We start from the raw sequence: 17,952 nt of genomic DNA, 5'->3' as shown, positions 1-17,952 counted from the left end.
AATGATATTCAAAATGAGCCTGAGTGGCGTAGGAGGCTAATGCCTCCTACTAAGGCAGCATTTAACATCCAGCTGCCTGCAATTACTGCGAGTTCAATTCTCACCAGGCTCAAGGTCGACTCAGCCTTCCATCCTTTCTAAGGTGGGTAAAATGAGGACCCGGTTTGTGGGGGCAATAAGCTGACTTTGTATAAAATATACAAAAGTATGAAGGCTATTGCTTAACACATTGTAAGTCGCCCTGACTCTCCGGAGAAGGGCGGCATATAAAAATAAAAAAAAAATAAAAAAAATAAAAAATAAAAAAAATATATAGTATTGTGTAAAATGTTTAAAATTCGAAATCTTTCAAGTGTGAAACAGTTGCTCCTTATTTAGAACAGGTTTGTGTAGCTTTCCTGGAAGTGTTTGAATTTGAATTACAGCCATGGAATAGATAAAATAGTTGTAATGTTCTGTATGAAAACAATCTTACTAAATACTGTAAATGTCTCCAGGATTTCTTCCACATACAGAGAGCAATTGGCTGGCTACAAGTGGATCAAGCAGGCTTTTTCTTTCATTTATCATATATTGCCAATAAATATTTCTATGATGTGATGCATTTTGTTTTCCTTCCCTGTTTACAGTGCATAACAACAATGTTGTTGTTTGAGTTACTCGAAAAAAAAGGTGATACATTAGACCTATGTGAATCAGAGCTTTTTTGATTCAAATGCTTTTTGGCATTATTTGATTTAAGTTCATAATTGGAGGTAGGAGGCTAAACTGGTTCAATTCAATTGTTTCAGGACTCATTCATAGCTTATATTGCAGAAGATCAAAACAGCTACACCTGCTTTGTTTTGTTGAGATGAAAGTTACATGGGTAATAAAATCATTAGAGAATATTAACCATGGCTACTTTACTTGGCTATCTTTAGCGAATGTATCCCATAAACTATTGTTCTTCATTCCTTACACAGACAGGAAAGATTAGAAAACAATAGCTTAGCACCCTTTAAATCATCCAGCCAAGGACCTACCTTATGCTGAATATATATATATATATATATATATATATATATATATATATATATATATATATATATATATATATATATATATATATATATATATATATATATATATATATATATATATATATTTGACATATCAATGGTATCAGTCTAGACAGAATATTAGTTATATCAAGGTATATAAGCAAAGACAGAGTCTTTAAGGTAGCAAAGCAGGGATCTCTGATTATCACATTATTATTATTAATACTTTATTCATTAAACATGAAACTCAGTCAACTGGACATTCAAAAATGCATCACAAATACTATTGACTGGTGCTAATGGTTGATACGGGTTGCTGCCAGTGTCCTAGGTATCAACCAAGTACCTTCTTAAGATGTATTAAGTAGCACAGTTTTTTGCAGTTCCGCTGGTGTTATTGCAGGAAGCTGCAATTTGCTGGTGTATGTTATAAAATTCTTGGACATGGTACCAATGCCCCGATGACAATGGGTATCATTGTTACTATTAATAGTGTTAATTAACTAGTAACAATTACTAGTAACTGGTAACAGTAACTAGTAACTGTTACTATTAACTAGTAACAGTTACTAGTAACAGATTAACTATCACTGTTACTATTAATAACACTGTTGTTGTTGTTGTTGTTGTTGTTGTTGTTGTTATATTCAAGGAACAAATGGAAGAAATCTTCAAGCCAGGGAGGAACTTAACAGCTACATGATAATTATCTGTTATCTTCCAACTAGCTAAATTTTTCAGTGAAGATTGCCATTATATGTTCTCAATTTATGTTTGCTTAGGGTCCATTAGTTATTGACATACCAGTAACTATTCAACGATACATGTAGGAAACATAATTACTTGTGTTCCAGTCCAACAATAAAGCCATTAGTCCAGTTCTTCTCGAAGATAGTGCATAGAGCTCATAACGAATACTCACAATCCTTATAATGAAAAACATTACACTATTACACTATTTTCCAAATGCAGTAATTATCTGTTTCTGTAAAGAATGCCACATTTTCTGCATCTTTGGATTTGTAGAATGAGAAATGTATGTATGCCTGGCTTTCCATGTCAGTTGCATTCTTTGCTATATACTTGATCTACAAAGGCAGCTTCAATTTTTGGTTTTGGAGTGTAATATAATGCAGATTTTTGCAAGACACCTTTATAATTTCTTTTCTTTCTATGAATAGTCATATGCCATTAAAATTATCAAGTACTACTTAATCACACATGCAAGGGAAAGTGCTATTTTGCGTTCAGGCTCTTGTTCCTTTTTTGTCCATCAAAATCTTTTTTGCCTGCCAGTGAGTTTCATTTTCTCCTGCTTTTATTCTGTCTCATTCAGAATAAAACCCTTGTGCTGTATCGTGCTATTATTTCTGCCAAATGGGTTAGGATTAGGATTATCAATCAATGGTTGACAATTACCTCTATGCACTTATGTACCTTTGCAATAATAGGGATATTAAACCAATCAATTTTCTTCCATAGTGAAGGGAAAAAATTGGACATGAGATTTTAGCACTAGTAGAAGGTAAAAAAGTAAAAGACCCTTTGTTTATCAGAATTCAAACTTTTTTCCAGTGTTCAGCAGGATTCTATTTGTTGCTTTTTCATGTTCTTTTTTTGCATTTCACTCTTGTTACAATTCACTTTTTTTCTGTGACTGAAACAGCTCCTCTATTGTTGTTGATTTCATTACTAAGTGTTAAGAGCTCACTATAGCCTCTACAGTATAGTGAGGTTAACTGCTCCTTTGCAAAACCTATTTCAGCTGGTTGTCTTGCATTTAAGGGAAGACTTAAAGGGTGATTGGTATCCCGTAAGTTTATTGGAACATTTAGATTACTGGTAGAGAACTATCCTTTGTATTCTATCTGTAGTTTGAAACCAAATCAAAGATATAACAGTAACAGAGTTGAAAGGAACCTTGGAGGTCATCTAGTCCAACCCCCTGCTCACACAGGAGACCTATACTAGGGATTCAAACCACCAAATCCAGAGCCAACCTTTCTGATCAACAAGCTCAGTGTCTTAGCCACTGAGCCCCCTAGCCAGTCATTGAGCCACCTAGCCAGTCATATCTTGTTTCCCAACAAATGCAGTGCTCTTTGTAATCTGTCCCATTAGCTTAAATAACTTTTAAGGGACCACCTGCTTACAGAAATGGGCCTGACCAGAAACAGGAGCCTAGAAGACAACAATCATGAATATCTGCAGAAATTGACAGGTACATAAGAATGCCAAAGCAAGGACCATAAGATTACAGTGTCTACTTACAGTACATATATCACAATACACATTTGAAAGGGACAAAGATTGCATCTTACCATTTGCCTCCCGCATATCAGCATTATATGTATTATCTTCAAAAGATATAATATTGGCACTGTTGGTAAAATAGTTTTTCACTGAAACCTATTCATATATTTCTTTCCAAGGGGTGGGTTCTACTTACCTTTACTACCAGTTCACAACAGGATCGCAAGCGCGCCTTGCTTCTGAATATGCGCAGAAGCTTCTGCACATGCGCAGGTCACTGATGATGATATCCGGGGCAGTGGGCGGGGCCTCCCACCAGTTTTACTACTGGTTCTTGCAAACTGGTCCGAACCGGAGCCAACCCACCACTGCTCTTCACGTTGTATACTGCAAGTCATAGAAGCTGAAAGTCTCCGTCTTGATTTCTTTTTCTCCTATCCTACAATATTTATTAAGCTAGAATTTGTAATCAAGTATTGTTTCCTAAATTCCCTTACATGATTCTCCTTCTAGTCTGGGATTTATGGGAGCATTGTATGAAAGTCTGTAAACTTTACCTTTGTCCAGTGGTGGGATTCAAATAATTTAACAACCGGTTCTCTGCGTTAATGATTTCTTCCAACAACCAGTTCACCAAACTGCTCAGAAAGTTAACAACCAGTTCTCCTGAAGTGGTGCGAACTGGCTGAATCCCACCACTGCCTTTGTCCTTTGGTATCTTATGCTGTGCTGTCAGATGACACAACACAGCAGCTTCATGGAAATGTTAAGCAAGAGCTTAGAAAGTACCAAAACCTGTGGAACACCATAAAGCAAGGACTGAGGATGAAACCTTTCTCCCACAATCAACAGTAACAGGTATCAGCCCCAGAAGAAGAAGCAGAACCAACATAGTGCCACCCAATCCAAAAGTCTGAAATCAATCCAAAAGTAAACAATGACTGATGGTATCAAAAGCCACTGAGACATCAAAAGCAAGGACATACTGCCCCTATCTTGCTCCACTAGAGATTGACCAAAAGGGCAACTTTACTTAAAGTAAATTTACTTTCTTATCCAGATAATCTGCTTCTTCTTGGATTCTCTAAACCTGTTGTGCAACCACCTTTTCTACAATCTTCCCTAGGAAGGAAATTTTGGAAACTGGACAAAGGTTATCCAGTATAACTGGATCTAGCAATGGTTTTTTTGAAAGTGGGGTGAACCACTGCATCTTTAAAAGATGCTGAGACAAGTCCTTTTCTCATAGAAGAATTCACCACTGTCAGCACCAAGTCACACATAACCTCCCTGAAGATTTTGACCTTAGTCACTCAAATTTCTCAGATTTTTTAAAATTCTGCCTGACACAGAAGGGCTAAAGATTATGAAAAAGATAAGCTTGTACTTGCTCAGTAATACATGTTTTCCTGCAAAATATGTTTTAAACACTATAATTTACACCTGCATGCAATGAAAGGGAAAGTCTGGGTGCTTATCATACATATTTGCATCAATTAACCTGTTCTGTGCTTTTGCAGGTATAAACCATGAAATAAAAGTGCAAATAATAAATGTATAGCCTTTTTGCTCAGGTTAAAAGATACATTTTATGCAAATCTCAGCTACCAGTCACCAAGATTCTATACTCAGCTCAATCCAGTAAAATATCCCAAGAGATTTGGTACAATATCCAACAGAGGTCTTACTCTTGCAATGGTAGTACTGTTTGCAATACCTATGAGAAGTTAAATCATTATAAATGAGTCTGTTGCTCATCCCTAGCCACTTCACATGTTTTCAACAATGTCAAGAGCAAATAAACATACTGTGATGACCCAGGACTGGGCATGGAAGCAACACAGCCTGAATGAAGGCTTAACTCTCCTCTATTGCTCCAATTTTCCCCCCAAGGTCCCACTATTCACTGCAAGTCCAGGAACAAAGCTCTAAACATGCACCTTTAATAGTTCCCAGCTGCTATTACTCCAGAGGAGCAGAAAGTTCTGAGAGCAGACCTATGTCACTGCGAACTCACACATACCCAGGCCAGGCAAGCAAGGCAAGTAGGGTAAGGCAAGCAGGGCAAGGCAAGCAAAGTATCCAGACGTCAGTAACAGCACGTGATGCTGGAAAAAGTCAACACTTGTTCCTGACAAGCACCCCCTCCCAACAGTATCTCTTTAAATCTCATTCCCCAGGTGAGCCTTGTGAAGACGGGCAGGGCACTCTCCTCCCGAATCATCAAGTCACTCTGCACTGATCCCATCTTCTCTCCATTCTCCATTTTTGGGAATCGGGGGGCAGGTTATTTATTTATTTATTTATTTATTTATTTATTTATTTATTTATTTATTTATTTATTTATTTATTTATTTATTTATTTATTTATTTATTTAAATTTTTATACCGCCCTTCTCCCGAGGGACTCAGGGCGGTGCACAGCCACAATAAAACACATATATCCATAAAGTTTAAAAACAGTTTAAAATATATTAAATAATTTGGCCCTTATATTAAAAAACGAAAACACCCATTAAAATTCGTTATTTAAAGCAGCCTAGCCTGTTGAAACAGTAAAGTCTTAAGGACATGGTGAAAGGTACGTAGGTCAGGGATCATACGTATCTCCGGGGGCAATTCATTCCAGTGGGCAGGTGCCCCCACAGAGAAGGGTCTCTCCCTGGGGGTCGCCAGTCGACATTGTTTGACCGACAGCACCCTGAGGAGTCCCTCTCTGTGGGAGTGTATTGGCCGGGGGGAGGCTATCGGTGGCAGAAGGCGATCTTGTAAGTACCCAGATCCTAAGCCATGGAGCGCTTTAAAGATGGTAACCAGCACCTTGAATCGCACCCGGAAGACCTCGTTGCCGGAATTCTGTCACTCCTCTGCTCTACTGCCTTCCTTTCCTCCCCCCTCGCTTGGTTGTCCTGCACCTTCTCTCCTTTGCTGTCAATCCTTTCCAGGCCTGAGGGATCTGGGACTGCCTCGTACTGCTCCTCCGGTTCTTCCTCCAAGGTCAGAGAGGCCATGCCATCTTCCTCCATCAGCCCTACTCCGCCTTGTCCTCTGCCTCAGACCCAGGCTCCGATAGGGCCATGACACATACAATATTTCAGATTGAATGTTCAGATGATATTGCCTCATCTATTGTCTTAGTTTCCTTTTGCAACATTCCCCAATTCATAATAGTTTACTATGGCATCATATTTGTAAAAAGAGGTTCAAAATAAACACAGTGCTTGACTTTGATATAGCAACTACTGTATGTCAGAATGAAATCATGCTTCCCCACAAATCACCACTGTATCCATGACAACAACTATATCATATGAAATTAACATACTTTTAACCTACTCCTTAGAATTTTCCAGAATATTTTCACATTTCAGGATAAAGTTGTCACTTGAAATTGAAAAAGAATGCAACCATTCATCCAACTAGTTTGATTGGGCAAAGTGTGTAATGAAATGAAATGCAGATAAATTCAGACAAACATTCAAACTTTCACAGCAGAAGGTATTCTCTAACAACGATAATTGTTCAAATTTCTTAGGAGTTATACTGCTTAGACCCATTGTCAACTACGAAGCAGATCATGACACTCATACGATATAGGGTTTGCAACAGTTATGTCCAATTTTGGCAGATTAATCACAACTAAACTGTCCAGCTGAACATCCCCCAAAGAAGCCTTGTTTTAAAGCAATGGGTGATTGGGCAAAGTATGTAATGAAATGAAATGCAGATAAATTCAGACAAACATTCAAACTTGGAGAAATGTAGAAACTATACAATCTTAAAACAATAAAAAGATACACCGCATCATGATCCTGGCATAAAGAAGCAGCCTTCAAGTCAGTAGAATTATTCCACAACTCTAGCCATCCCATAATACATTTCTAAATAATGATGACGATGTCCACCTTATCAGAAAAAGACTTGTGTGTCATGTTACACTCATTGGTGTCTATTACACCACCACAAGGTAAGTTATTCCTATCTCCAGAACACCATTCATCAGACTCCAAGCTACCTGAAGGACTACATTACAGAATATGTATAGTGAGTGCTTAGTTTTCATATCATAGAAGTTGTGGAAAAGGTAACATTTCTATCATAACATTAGTATTGGACTATTGTTTACTTTTTATCATAATTAGAAAAAAAGAAAGTGATGTGACATTCTGTTTAACCTGCTCTATGATCCAACACAAATTCCAAGGAACACTTGTTTAGAGAAATCAACCAGTCCAGATTTTAGAACCGATCAGAGAGAAGGCTTGGGGTCAGTATTAAAAATCTATAAGACAAGGCATCAATTGTTTAATATCTTAATGTTACGGAATATCTCAGGGTTAAGGAAGTTTGTTGCAATGACTCTTTCATTTCCACCTTTTGCAGAGATCTTCAAGAGGTGTAGTAGTGAGGAAGAAGAATTTGAATGGAATGTATTTGGGGGCGGGGAAACTAAGACAGAAAGATTCTGGGAAGCAGCAAAGGGTTAGAGATGACTCCTATTTCATGTGCAATAATTCCCCATTTCCCACTTGCAACAAAACCCACAAAATCAAACATCCAAACCATGCATGCATACGGTGCCATGCTACTTTTGAGAGAGAAATCAACAAATTTGGGAAGAGAAGAATAACAGTAATAACTATCCTGACTGGAGTGAAGAGACAGTTCTAAATAGACATTATAGGAAAGTCCTTTCCAACTTCTGCTGAACAATAAAAAATAGATATCTTCTACGCCACCCACTCCCATTAATTACTTACACAGTTCTATGCATCATTTTTGTGCTCATACATGTACATGTTTGATGGATAACAAAATATTTAAACTATTTGCAAAGATGTACAGAGTAAAACATTTTAGAAATGAACAGTGAGAATTACTGTGGAAAAGATGACTGGACAAAAATATTGAAAATCTGAAGAATTATTTATGATTTCTTTTATAACCTAAATTTGTCTTAAGAACCAGTTTTAGCAATGCTATAACAATCTTTATCTTTTACATGTTAGGATAAATATTGCTGAACAAGAAACATTTAATCTTCTGCATACTGTAATTATTTTTTATGCTATATCACTATATGGATCATTAATTTAAACAGAGAATTTATTAGATCATCATTATGATTTAGTATTTTTAAAATAAAAGGATTACATATTGACATTAATCAGTATGTCAGAATGAATAATAGCACTATGTTTTCAATTACCTGACGATACTGGAATGTTGAACACAAATATACCATGTTCTAATTATGGCGAAAAGTGACAGTGCCTCTAGATCAATTTAATAGTAGTTTCTACAGGAGCAGAAGAGATTTTATCAATCCAGGAATCTATTATTAAAATAAGTGAAGGGGAATGGCAGTTACTTAGTAATAGAATTTTTTTTCCTGCATAAGATTTCAATCAGCATTTCCAATGCAAAGGAATAGGATTTGGAAAAACCATGTATGAATTTTTAAAGAAACACTGCCCCCATAACTGACTCTAACAAAATATGTTAGCTTGTGTATTTTTAATATTGTTGCTTCCCAAGTGTGAAATATCTATTGTAAATACAGTATCACCTGTAATGATACACTCATGCTTGGGCCCATTTTCTCAATCTCCATGCATTTAGGGTTCCTTTAGCAAGAGGTCCATGCAGATATAATTCTGTTCATCATTTTTGTATGAAATAGTATTTATGGTTAGTTTATATGTAAGTTTGCATGCATTCCAGAAGCCATGATGCAGATAGATGGAAGCTCCGACAAACTAAGAAGAGGACTAATATAAATTGGCATGGCCTCAGTTCCCCACTATATTTTGCTATCTATAAACTGTGAATATATGCACTCTTCATTTCATGTTATAATAAATGTATTGTAGAATGTGCAGTTGGTATTACTGGCATTACTATTATAATTATTTGCTTTGCTAAGAAAAGGGCTAGAGTGAAGGAAAAAACTAAAAAGGTAGGTAGGTACATATGTAAATAGGCAGGTAGGGAGATGTGGAGGGAGGGAGGGGGAAAGGAAGGAAGGAGTTAATCTTTGGTAATAAAATTGGTTCCAACAGACAAATCAAACATCATTAATCAATACCTATTAGTGTTTGTGTTTATAGTGTTGTATTTATAATTTGATAGGTTGTTATGAAAGAAATAGCAAATGTCTAATCCCTAGTAAGTTGTTGGACATATAAGAGTGGAAAGAATGCTTGCCTATCCATCATCAAAGAAAAAAGACTGAATATCAGAGATTAAGTCAAAATAAGCAGCCAAAACTTTGATTTCAGATCTTTCGCTATATATAAATAGTTCAAATGATGTCTGCTATCATTATTTATTTTATTTTTTTAACAATATAATTTAAAAGTTACAAGAAGAGTTCATAAATATTTGGGAATCCCAAGGTACCCAGTAATAATCATTATTTATTTATTTATTTATTTATTTATTTATTTATTTATTTATTTATTGTGATTTATATGCCGCCTTTCTCCCGAGGGACTCCAGGCAGCTTACAAAATGACAATTTCCAATACAAATCACAACAAATAAATTAAAATCAATACCCCAATTAAAACAGTTTAAAATTATAACAGTGTATACCCAAACGGATCAGTTGAGTTGATGGAAGAGCCACGTCTTCAGCTTGCGACGGAAGGAAAGGAGGTCGGGGACTGTCCTGAGCTCGGTGGGCAATCCATTCCAGAGGGTCGGGGCTCCCACAGAAAACACTCTCCTTCTGGGGGCCATCAGCCGACATTGTTTGGCCAACGGCACCTGAGGAGGCCCACTCTGTGAGAGCACACGGGACAATGGGAGAGCGACAGGAGATGGTCCCACAAATACCCCAGGCCTAGGCCATGAAGGGCTTTATAGGTAAGCACCAGCACCTTGAAACGAATCTGGAACGCCACCGGCAGCCAGTGCAGCTCACGCAGGAGAGGTGTTACACGGGAGTATCAAGAAGCCCCCATAATTACCCGCGCGGCTGCATTCTGGACTAGCTGGAGCCTCCGGACGCATCCCAAGGGCAGCCCCATGTAGAGGGTGTTACAGTAGTCCAACCTAGAGGTAACGAGGGCATGAGTGACTGTGGCAAGGGCATCCTGGTCTAGAAAAGGGCGCAACTGGCACATAAGACGCACCTGTGCAAAGGCCCCCCTGGTTACGGCCGTCAGATGATCATCCAACGACAGCTGAGAATCCAGGAGGACACCCAAGTTGCAGACCCTATCGGAGGGAGTAAGGGTCTCTCCCCCGATCACTAAAGATGGAACCTCCAGATCCCGGGATGCCGGCATCCACAGCCACTCAGTCTTGGAAGGGTTGAGTCTGAGTCTGTTCCTCCCCATCCAAACCCACACCGCTTCCAGGCAGTGGGACATCATGGAAAGGGCATCCCTAGGGTGGTCAGGGGTGGAGATGTAAAGCTGGGTATCATCAGCATATTGATGATAACTCACCCCAAAACCACAAATGATCTCACCCAGCAGTTTCATGTAGATGTTAAAGAGCAGAGGGGAGAGAACCGATCCCTGAGGCACCCCACAAGTGAGGGGCCTCTGGGAGGATCCCTGATACCCCACCCAAACAGCCTGTAAGTGAACCACTGTAAAACAGTGCCTCCTATCCCTATCCTCCTGAGCCGCTACAGCAGGATACCATGGTCGATAGTATCGAAAGCCACTGAGAGGTCAAGAAGGACCAGGATGGAGGAACAACCCCCATCCCTGGCCCGCCAGAGATCATTTACTAGGGCGACCAATGCTATTTCTGTGCTGTGACCACGCCTGAAACCAGATTGATAAGAATCGAGGTGGTCTGTTTCCTCCAGGAATTGAGGGAATTGCTGCGCCACCACGGACTCAACAACCTTCACTAAAAAGCGAAGGTTGGAGACTGGATAATAGTTGTTAAGAACGTCAGGATCCAGGCTAGGCTTCTTAAGGAGGGGTCGAACCACCGCCTCTTTGAGTGCAGTGGGAAAACCCCTTCCTTTAACGAAGTGTTGACAACAGTCTGGATCCAGTTTCCAGTCACCTCTCTGGCTGCAGAAACTAGCCAGGAGGGACAAGGGTCCAATAAACACATGGAGGACCCCAGCCTACCCATAAGCCTGTCCACATCATCCAATAAAACAGGCTCAAACTCAACCCAGATGTCCCCATCAAGACTAGCCCCAGTCTCCTCAGCGGACTCTGTCCAGTCGGAGTCCAACCCGGTCCGAATCTGAGTGATTTTATCTTGCAGACACTGTGCAAAATCCTTATTATCAAAAGTTATTGCCAGTATTATTACACTTTTTATTCAATCAGTAACATTTTAGACGTACCACTAAACTTCATTTTTTGTTGTATTAAGGAGAAGAACTTTTGGAAGCAATTGTTCAGTTTTGTTTTTCTCAGTCTTTTCTGCATAACATCTAAAAGCCAAAAAACTGCTGTGACTAGTAATTAACATATTTTCATTCATTCATTTCAAATATAGTACTGGAACAATCTATAGACATAGATTTATCAAAATATATAAGAGTAAAACAAAATTTAAAGTCATAAAAATAGCACGGAGAAACAGTTATATATTTCTGGAAACATAATGAAAATAGTTCACAGCACTGTAGATTTAAGTGAAAAATATGACTTATAATATTATTGAACAATGCTTTTTATAATGTTCTATATTTAATCATAGATCTGGTTAAAAGGTATATAAAGTCTGTGACTCAAAAAAATGGTTATAAATCAATGTCAAAACAAACAGTACTTCTATCAAGGGATTTACTTACATCGTACAGAGCTATGAAGAACTTTTCATGTATTCCTACTTTAGTTATTTATCATGGGTAAATAATTTTTTGAAATGATATATGTATAAAGCATGGGAATAGATCAGTGGTGGGTTCCTCCCGGTTTAGTCCAGTTCGGCCCAGCTGGTAGCGGTGACGATATGACATCACCGAACCAGTTCTCCCCCCCTGGCCTCCCACCCCCCCCACCCACCGACGTTATTCTTACCTTTTATTTGGTCCCACCCCCAATCTATTGCTTCCTCCTGAGTCCCAGCTGATGACTAGAGGGGAAAAAAACTGTTTAAACTCTTGCCGCGGGGCTTCAAAGGGCCGTCCTACAGCTGATCAGTGTTAAAAGCAAACAAATGAGTCGGGTCGTAAGTGCGAGGACTGGTCGTAAGTGCGAGGACCTTCCAGAAATGACTCTGACCAGCTAGCCACGGCCACCTAGTCACATGACCTCCGAGCCACACCCACAAAATAAGCCACGCCCACAGAACCGATAGTAAAAAAATTTAGAACCCACCCTTGGAATAGATATTGTCCTTCTAATGGAGTCTATGTATTGGGAAGACTTATAATTGATTTTCAAACAAGGTTTGAAAAGATTGAATCAATTCTGTTTCATAATTAACATACACATACTTTTTTGTTACCATTTATAGTAAATAAGCACCCATGCATATACAAGTCTACATTGGCTTTCAAATCTGTGGGTAAAATTAAATTAATGCATCAGCTCCACACTCAATGTGTATAATATTAATGCTACAGAAGCATGGAAAGTCAGCCTTGAACTATTTATTGTGATATGTTTACTTTTATTCAAGAACCCGGCGGAACTATTAACAGCAATAATTTTCTGTACAAAGATGTAGCCTTAATTTCCATGACTTCTTTTCTACATTCACCTTAAACATAGAGCTATTTCCTGTATTTAAATCTAGAAATGATGAGGTATTGCCTTCCGTTTTTTCAAAGAGGAGAAATGATCAAAGATTGAGGAAGGTGCCCTAGGAGCACATTAGCATAATGCTACATACACAGCCTATTTACTCTAAAAGCAAGGGCGAAGGCAACTGTTTCAACTCATTGGCACAATGAAAAGAATTAACTATCTGATAAAAGCTCCGTAGAAACTGACAAAATAAAATATTTTAAAAGTTTTTTAGTACTGAAAATTCTTATGCATGCTTGGAAGGCTATTTTGAATCTTAAGAATGAACACAAAGGGGAATTTCAAGCAGGAGAAACTTCATGGTGAGTGTAGTAACACAGCTGTACAAAGTACTAGAAAGAGCTGCTTCAAAATGGGCAGGTGCACATATAAAGAATCATTGGTTTCATCTTTACAAGCTTCATACAGCTGCTTTGAAAGTTGCCCATGGCTGTCTCAGCATGAACAAAGGGATGCTTTGCACAGCCTTAGAAGCTCCAAAATAACTGCATAAGAGGGAAGTCACTTTTACAATTTGTTCTTACTCCATTGTTGCTTCTCCACAGTCAAAGACCAAGACTCTGCATTTAATTTGTTTTACTTGCGCCTCTGTTTAAAAAAAAACAAAAAACCCAAACATTTGTTCCTCTGAATCAGAATATTCTTTTTATACCCATCTGTGCTTTAAGATGCATAAAAGTGAAAGACTAAAAAGGAAAATAAAAACAAAGCAAACCAAAGAAATAAAACAGAAACATAGTGAAAGTCACTTGCTACAAATTTTAAGCAAATCATTAAACCTTGATAAACAGTACTATATTGATCAGACTTTCCATTACACTGACAGACACCAGTTTATAGATGGAAAGTGAATACAGATTGTAATCATGGGGCTGTACTATCTTTCTAGCATTGAAGAGTAATATTTTTAGCAAATGATTATCAACAATTTATAAACTTAAGTGTGCAGGTTAGTGATATTAATGTCTAATTTATGGCCTCGAATTTCTATTAATATTGGGCATCAATACTGAAAAAAAAGGTTTTGTTTCAAAAAACATCATTATAGCAATAGCACTTAGACTTATATATTGCTTCATAGTGGTTTACAGCATCTCTAAGTGGTTTACAGACTCAGCATATTGCCTCCAACAATCTGAGTCCTCATTTTACCAACCTCAGAAGGATGGAAAACAGTCAACCTTGAGCCAGTCAGGATTGAACTGTTGGCAGTCAACAAAATAAGCTTGCAATACTGCATTCTAACCACTGTGCCCCAGCTATTTATAAAAGTATGATAGCACTGCAGCAAAAACATTAATGTATATTGTCTCTGGAGATTCTCAGTCAACCAGATCCTGGTTGTCCCAAGGTGCTTTTTCAAAAGGCAACTGGACTTTCTTTGTTTTTCCTTGAAGACATTTGCTTCTCATCCAAGGACTGAAGAGAACTGAAGAAGCTTCTTGGATGAGAAGTGAAATGTCTTCAAAGAAAAACAAAGAAAGTCTAGTTGCCTTTTGAAAAAGCATCTTTGGGACATTAATGTATATTCTATAATGTGTATCCTATACCATTCAAAACCAATAGCTTTTCGTGCTTTCATAGATTTAATGGTATCGTTGTATGAAAAGGTAAACGTTCATATAAAATATGTGACTAGTTGTAATTTTGAAAGACTGTTATTTAAAATTTGATCATTATTTCTTAGAAATGTTCCCCCAAATCATCATCATCATCATCATCATCATAATATAATAATACTCGGAACATCATATATTTTAAGAAAATACTTGGTTGATACCTAGGACGCTGGCAGCAACCAATATCAACCATTAGCACCAGTCAATGGTATTTGTGACACATTTTTAAATGTCCAGTTGACTGAGTTTCATTTTTAATGAATAAAAGAGAATGATAATCAAAATATTGTTTAAAAAAGTCTAGAAAGCTAAAAACCAACTTTCTGCTGGGATTTCCTTACGAGGCATATTGAAAATAAAGTGTTTGGTTTTGTCTTGTTCCACAGCCAAGGTGGACAGTCTTTTTCTAAGTGAGAAATTAAAACCATAATTATCAACTTCACTATCATTATAATTATCATCAAAGGTTTACCTTCCTCTAATTCAGTCATCTGGCAATAAACTTCTCCAAAGCATCTGGTGCAAATACTTCTTCAAGCAATAACCTACCTCTAAACAAAAAACTGGTAGAAAAAGAATTCAGTCTTTTTTTTAATTATTACTATTAGTTATCAGATGAGTTTTCCTAAATAACTTTCATTCTAAATTGCCAGAGGTTGGGAGGAAGGCATCTGGAAAAAAATCATTATCATTTTTGTCTTCTATTTGAGAAATTTCACTTGGCAAGAGAAATGCAGAAATTTCACAAGAGCAGCACAGAAGGCTGGATCTAAGTAGAAGTGGAAACTAGCTTCAAAAATAACTTCTATTTCAAGCATTCACTCGAGCAGCAGTAAAAGCAAATGGCATATTATTTTTTCTCTGAATACTGCTATAAGCTTTTCTGGCTGATCATATTATCTCAGTGATAATTAAATAAATGGATACTTCATTTTGAATCTGTTTTCTTTCAAAGGTTTTCCACATCTGTAGCACAGCATTTATCACAATATTCAAGCAGAGTATTTCTTGTTTGATGCAAATTAATCTTTAGAATCTTCAGCTCTGCCATATTTTGATCTAAATCAGGGGTCTCCAACCTTGGCAACTTTAAGCCTGGAGGACTTCAACTCCCAGAATTCCACAGCCAGCAAAGCACAAACCTTTATCTGCATGAATTCATTCATTCTAAAGGTTTGTAAATAATGTGAAAGAACTTTCAAGGCAATCAGAAGCCCAAGTGAACTTTCTGGTTTTTCTTTTGGAGGTTGGAACCAGCTCTAACTGGAAGTGTTGATTGATCAGAACAGCGAGTAGAAACTTTATTTTTTCTGCCATCTCTATTTTGGACAAAAAATATATAGCCCATAATCCAGCAGTTTAGACAGAAAAAAAACCAGTCATGATTTCTGTTTCCCATTAAAGAATAAAGCAGTCCAGAAGTAAAGAGATTACCATTTAATCCAGAATTCTAACTCTTAAAGTCAGCATCCCATCATGTCAAAGAGAAACCATAAATCATTTTCAGTTATTCATTACTAACTGCTCAGATTCACTAAGTACTAGCATTTAATAAATTTTAAATTTCTTTTAAAGGTCAATTATTCTTCTATTTTATTTTCTATTTATTTTTTTCTGAGATTAATTATAGACAATTATTTTTAATATGCTATGCTGTTAATCATATGGTATATTTAATATATAAAGATAGGATTAATCAAACCATCCTGAAGGGATATTTTAATAGATCAGTTCTATAGCTTTTAGAATACGGGCAAGTTTTCTTGGGAGCAGAAAGAACTCCACTAACCATTTATTGAACATTCCTCCCTTTGATTTAACAGTCTCAAGATGGCAAAAGAATGCAAATTTATGTCATTTAACTTTCTGCCTCTAATTATTATGTACATAAGGCTCAAATAATCTATTCATACTCCTGACTTGGAACTTTGTAATATTTATTGGAAAGTAAATAAGATACTTAAAGTGAGAATTGCTGGCAGTTTTTAACCTTTTCATGATACCCTTTAGGATAATATTCTTAAATAATGGTTATCACAGAACTAGCAAGTATATATGAGTTTTAAAAACAAAAATCACAAATTTTCTAATTATATGTCTAAAATCTTCCAGTATTGGTGGGATAATGTGCTGATGTATTAAACTCACTGTTTTAATGACAACATGAAACCCTTATTTTTATTTTCGTTACTAGGAACCATACCAGAATGATATTTTTATGTTTCTTGAATGGAATTCAGTCACTTAATGAATATTCTCCATATGCTGCTTTAACTAAAAGGGTTGGCATTTATTACGAGTAAGTATCCTTTCAAAGCAGGGGAATAAAAACTTTACATTTAAAATATAGCAGTAAATACTTACCAGGAAACCTGCTATGTAAGTTAGCATCACAGTTATATCCATTGAATTGTGCAGTCACAGACAGCAATTTTACAGACAGCAAAAGCAGGAGCCATATTCGTTCCATTGCAAAACCTAGGAAAATATTAGGCAGATCATAGCTGGAAAAGAAGGCTTCAGAACAGGATGCTATACTTGGTCTGATTTTAGAATAGACGCTCACAGTATAAGTAAAGTAGTTCTTATAGAATGTGAATTTCTGCTTATAATCCTTTAACTAAGATAAATCTATTTTCATTCTTCCATTCAAAATATTTTCTTTTATAATTGCTTTCTTTCAAAATTAAAAAAAAATATTTTGTTTTAAATTCCTTTCTTTCTTACTGTATACTTAATTCTATGTGGAGCTGTGGACACATGTTTGGAAAATTCTTTTTTTCCAAATGAATGGATAAATGGATTGTTGTCAGTAGTGACACTTGATTTAATTGTTATCATTGTTCAGGTCATTTAGAATAAATTAATAGTAACTAATATACAGGAAAGGCTACCAATAAAAAGCTAGAACTGTTTAATGTTTTGTTTAATAAGGATAACTAGCAATATGTTTGTTAGGAAAATGCCTAAGCAAAATTAGGTAGACTTTACAGAAGGTAGAACATACAGTATGAACACATCCTATATTTTTATGATAAGCTTCGATGCTCATTTTTACCTGTTTTTATCTTCACTAATCAAATAATGACAACCTATTTAGTGTTATGATTAAGGCATTAAGCTAGAAGCCAGGAAAATGTAGATCTAGTCCCTCTTAAGCAGATAGGGACCTGTGTGACTATGGGCCAGCCACTTTCACTTAGCCCTGGGAAAAGGCAATGGCAAACCACTTCTGAAAATCTTGTCATGAAAAGTGCAGGGAATTGTCCAGGCAATCAACAAGAATAAATACTGACA

At 36.8% G+C, this 17,952-nt stretch overlaps 1 protein-coding gene across 2 annotated transcripts in view; it reads right to left on the bottom strand.

Moving 5' to 3' along the window:
- Positions 1 to 17,125, bottom strand: part of ZPLD1 (zona pellucida like domain containing 1) — a 43,450-nt gene extending 26,325 nt beyond the window's left edge. For both annotated transcript variants that reach the window (XM_087871571.1, XM_034415268.2), the window contains exon 1: positions 17,020 to 17,125. In XM_087871571.1, coding sequence (XP_087727697.1) covers positions 17,020 to 17,125 — 106 coding nt within the window. The remainder of the gene's footprint in view (positions 1 to 17,019) is intronic.
- Positions 17,126 to 17,952: the final 827 nt, after the last annotated feature.

This window comes from Pantherophis guttatus, chromosome 5 (genome assembly GCF_059756535.1).
Source record: "Pantherophis guttatus breed Tessera chromosome 5, ASM5975653v1, whole genome shotgun sequence".
Taxonomy (NCBI): Eukaryota; Metazoa; Chordata; class Lepidosauria; order Squamata; family Colubridae; genus Pantherophis; species Pantherophis guttatus.
The sequence above is the reverse complement of the archived record's forward strand: the minus strand, read 5'-3'. Positions and strand labels throughout refer to the sequence as shown.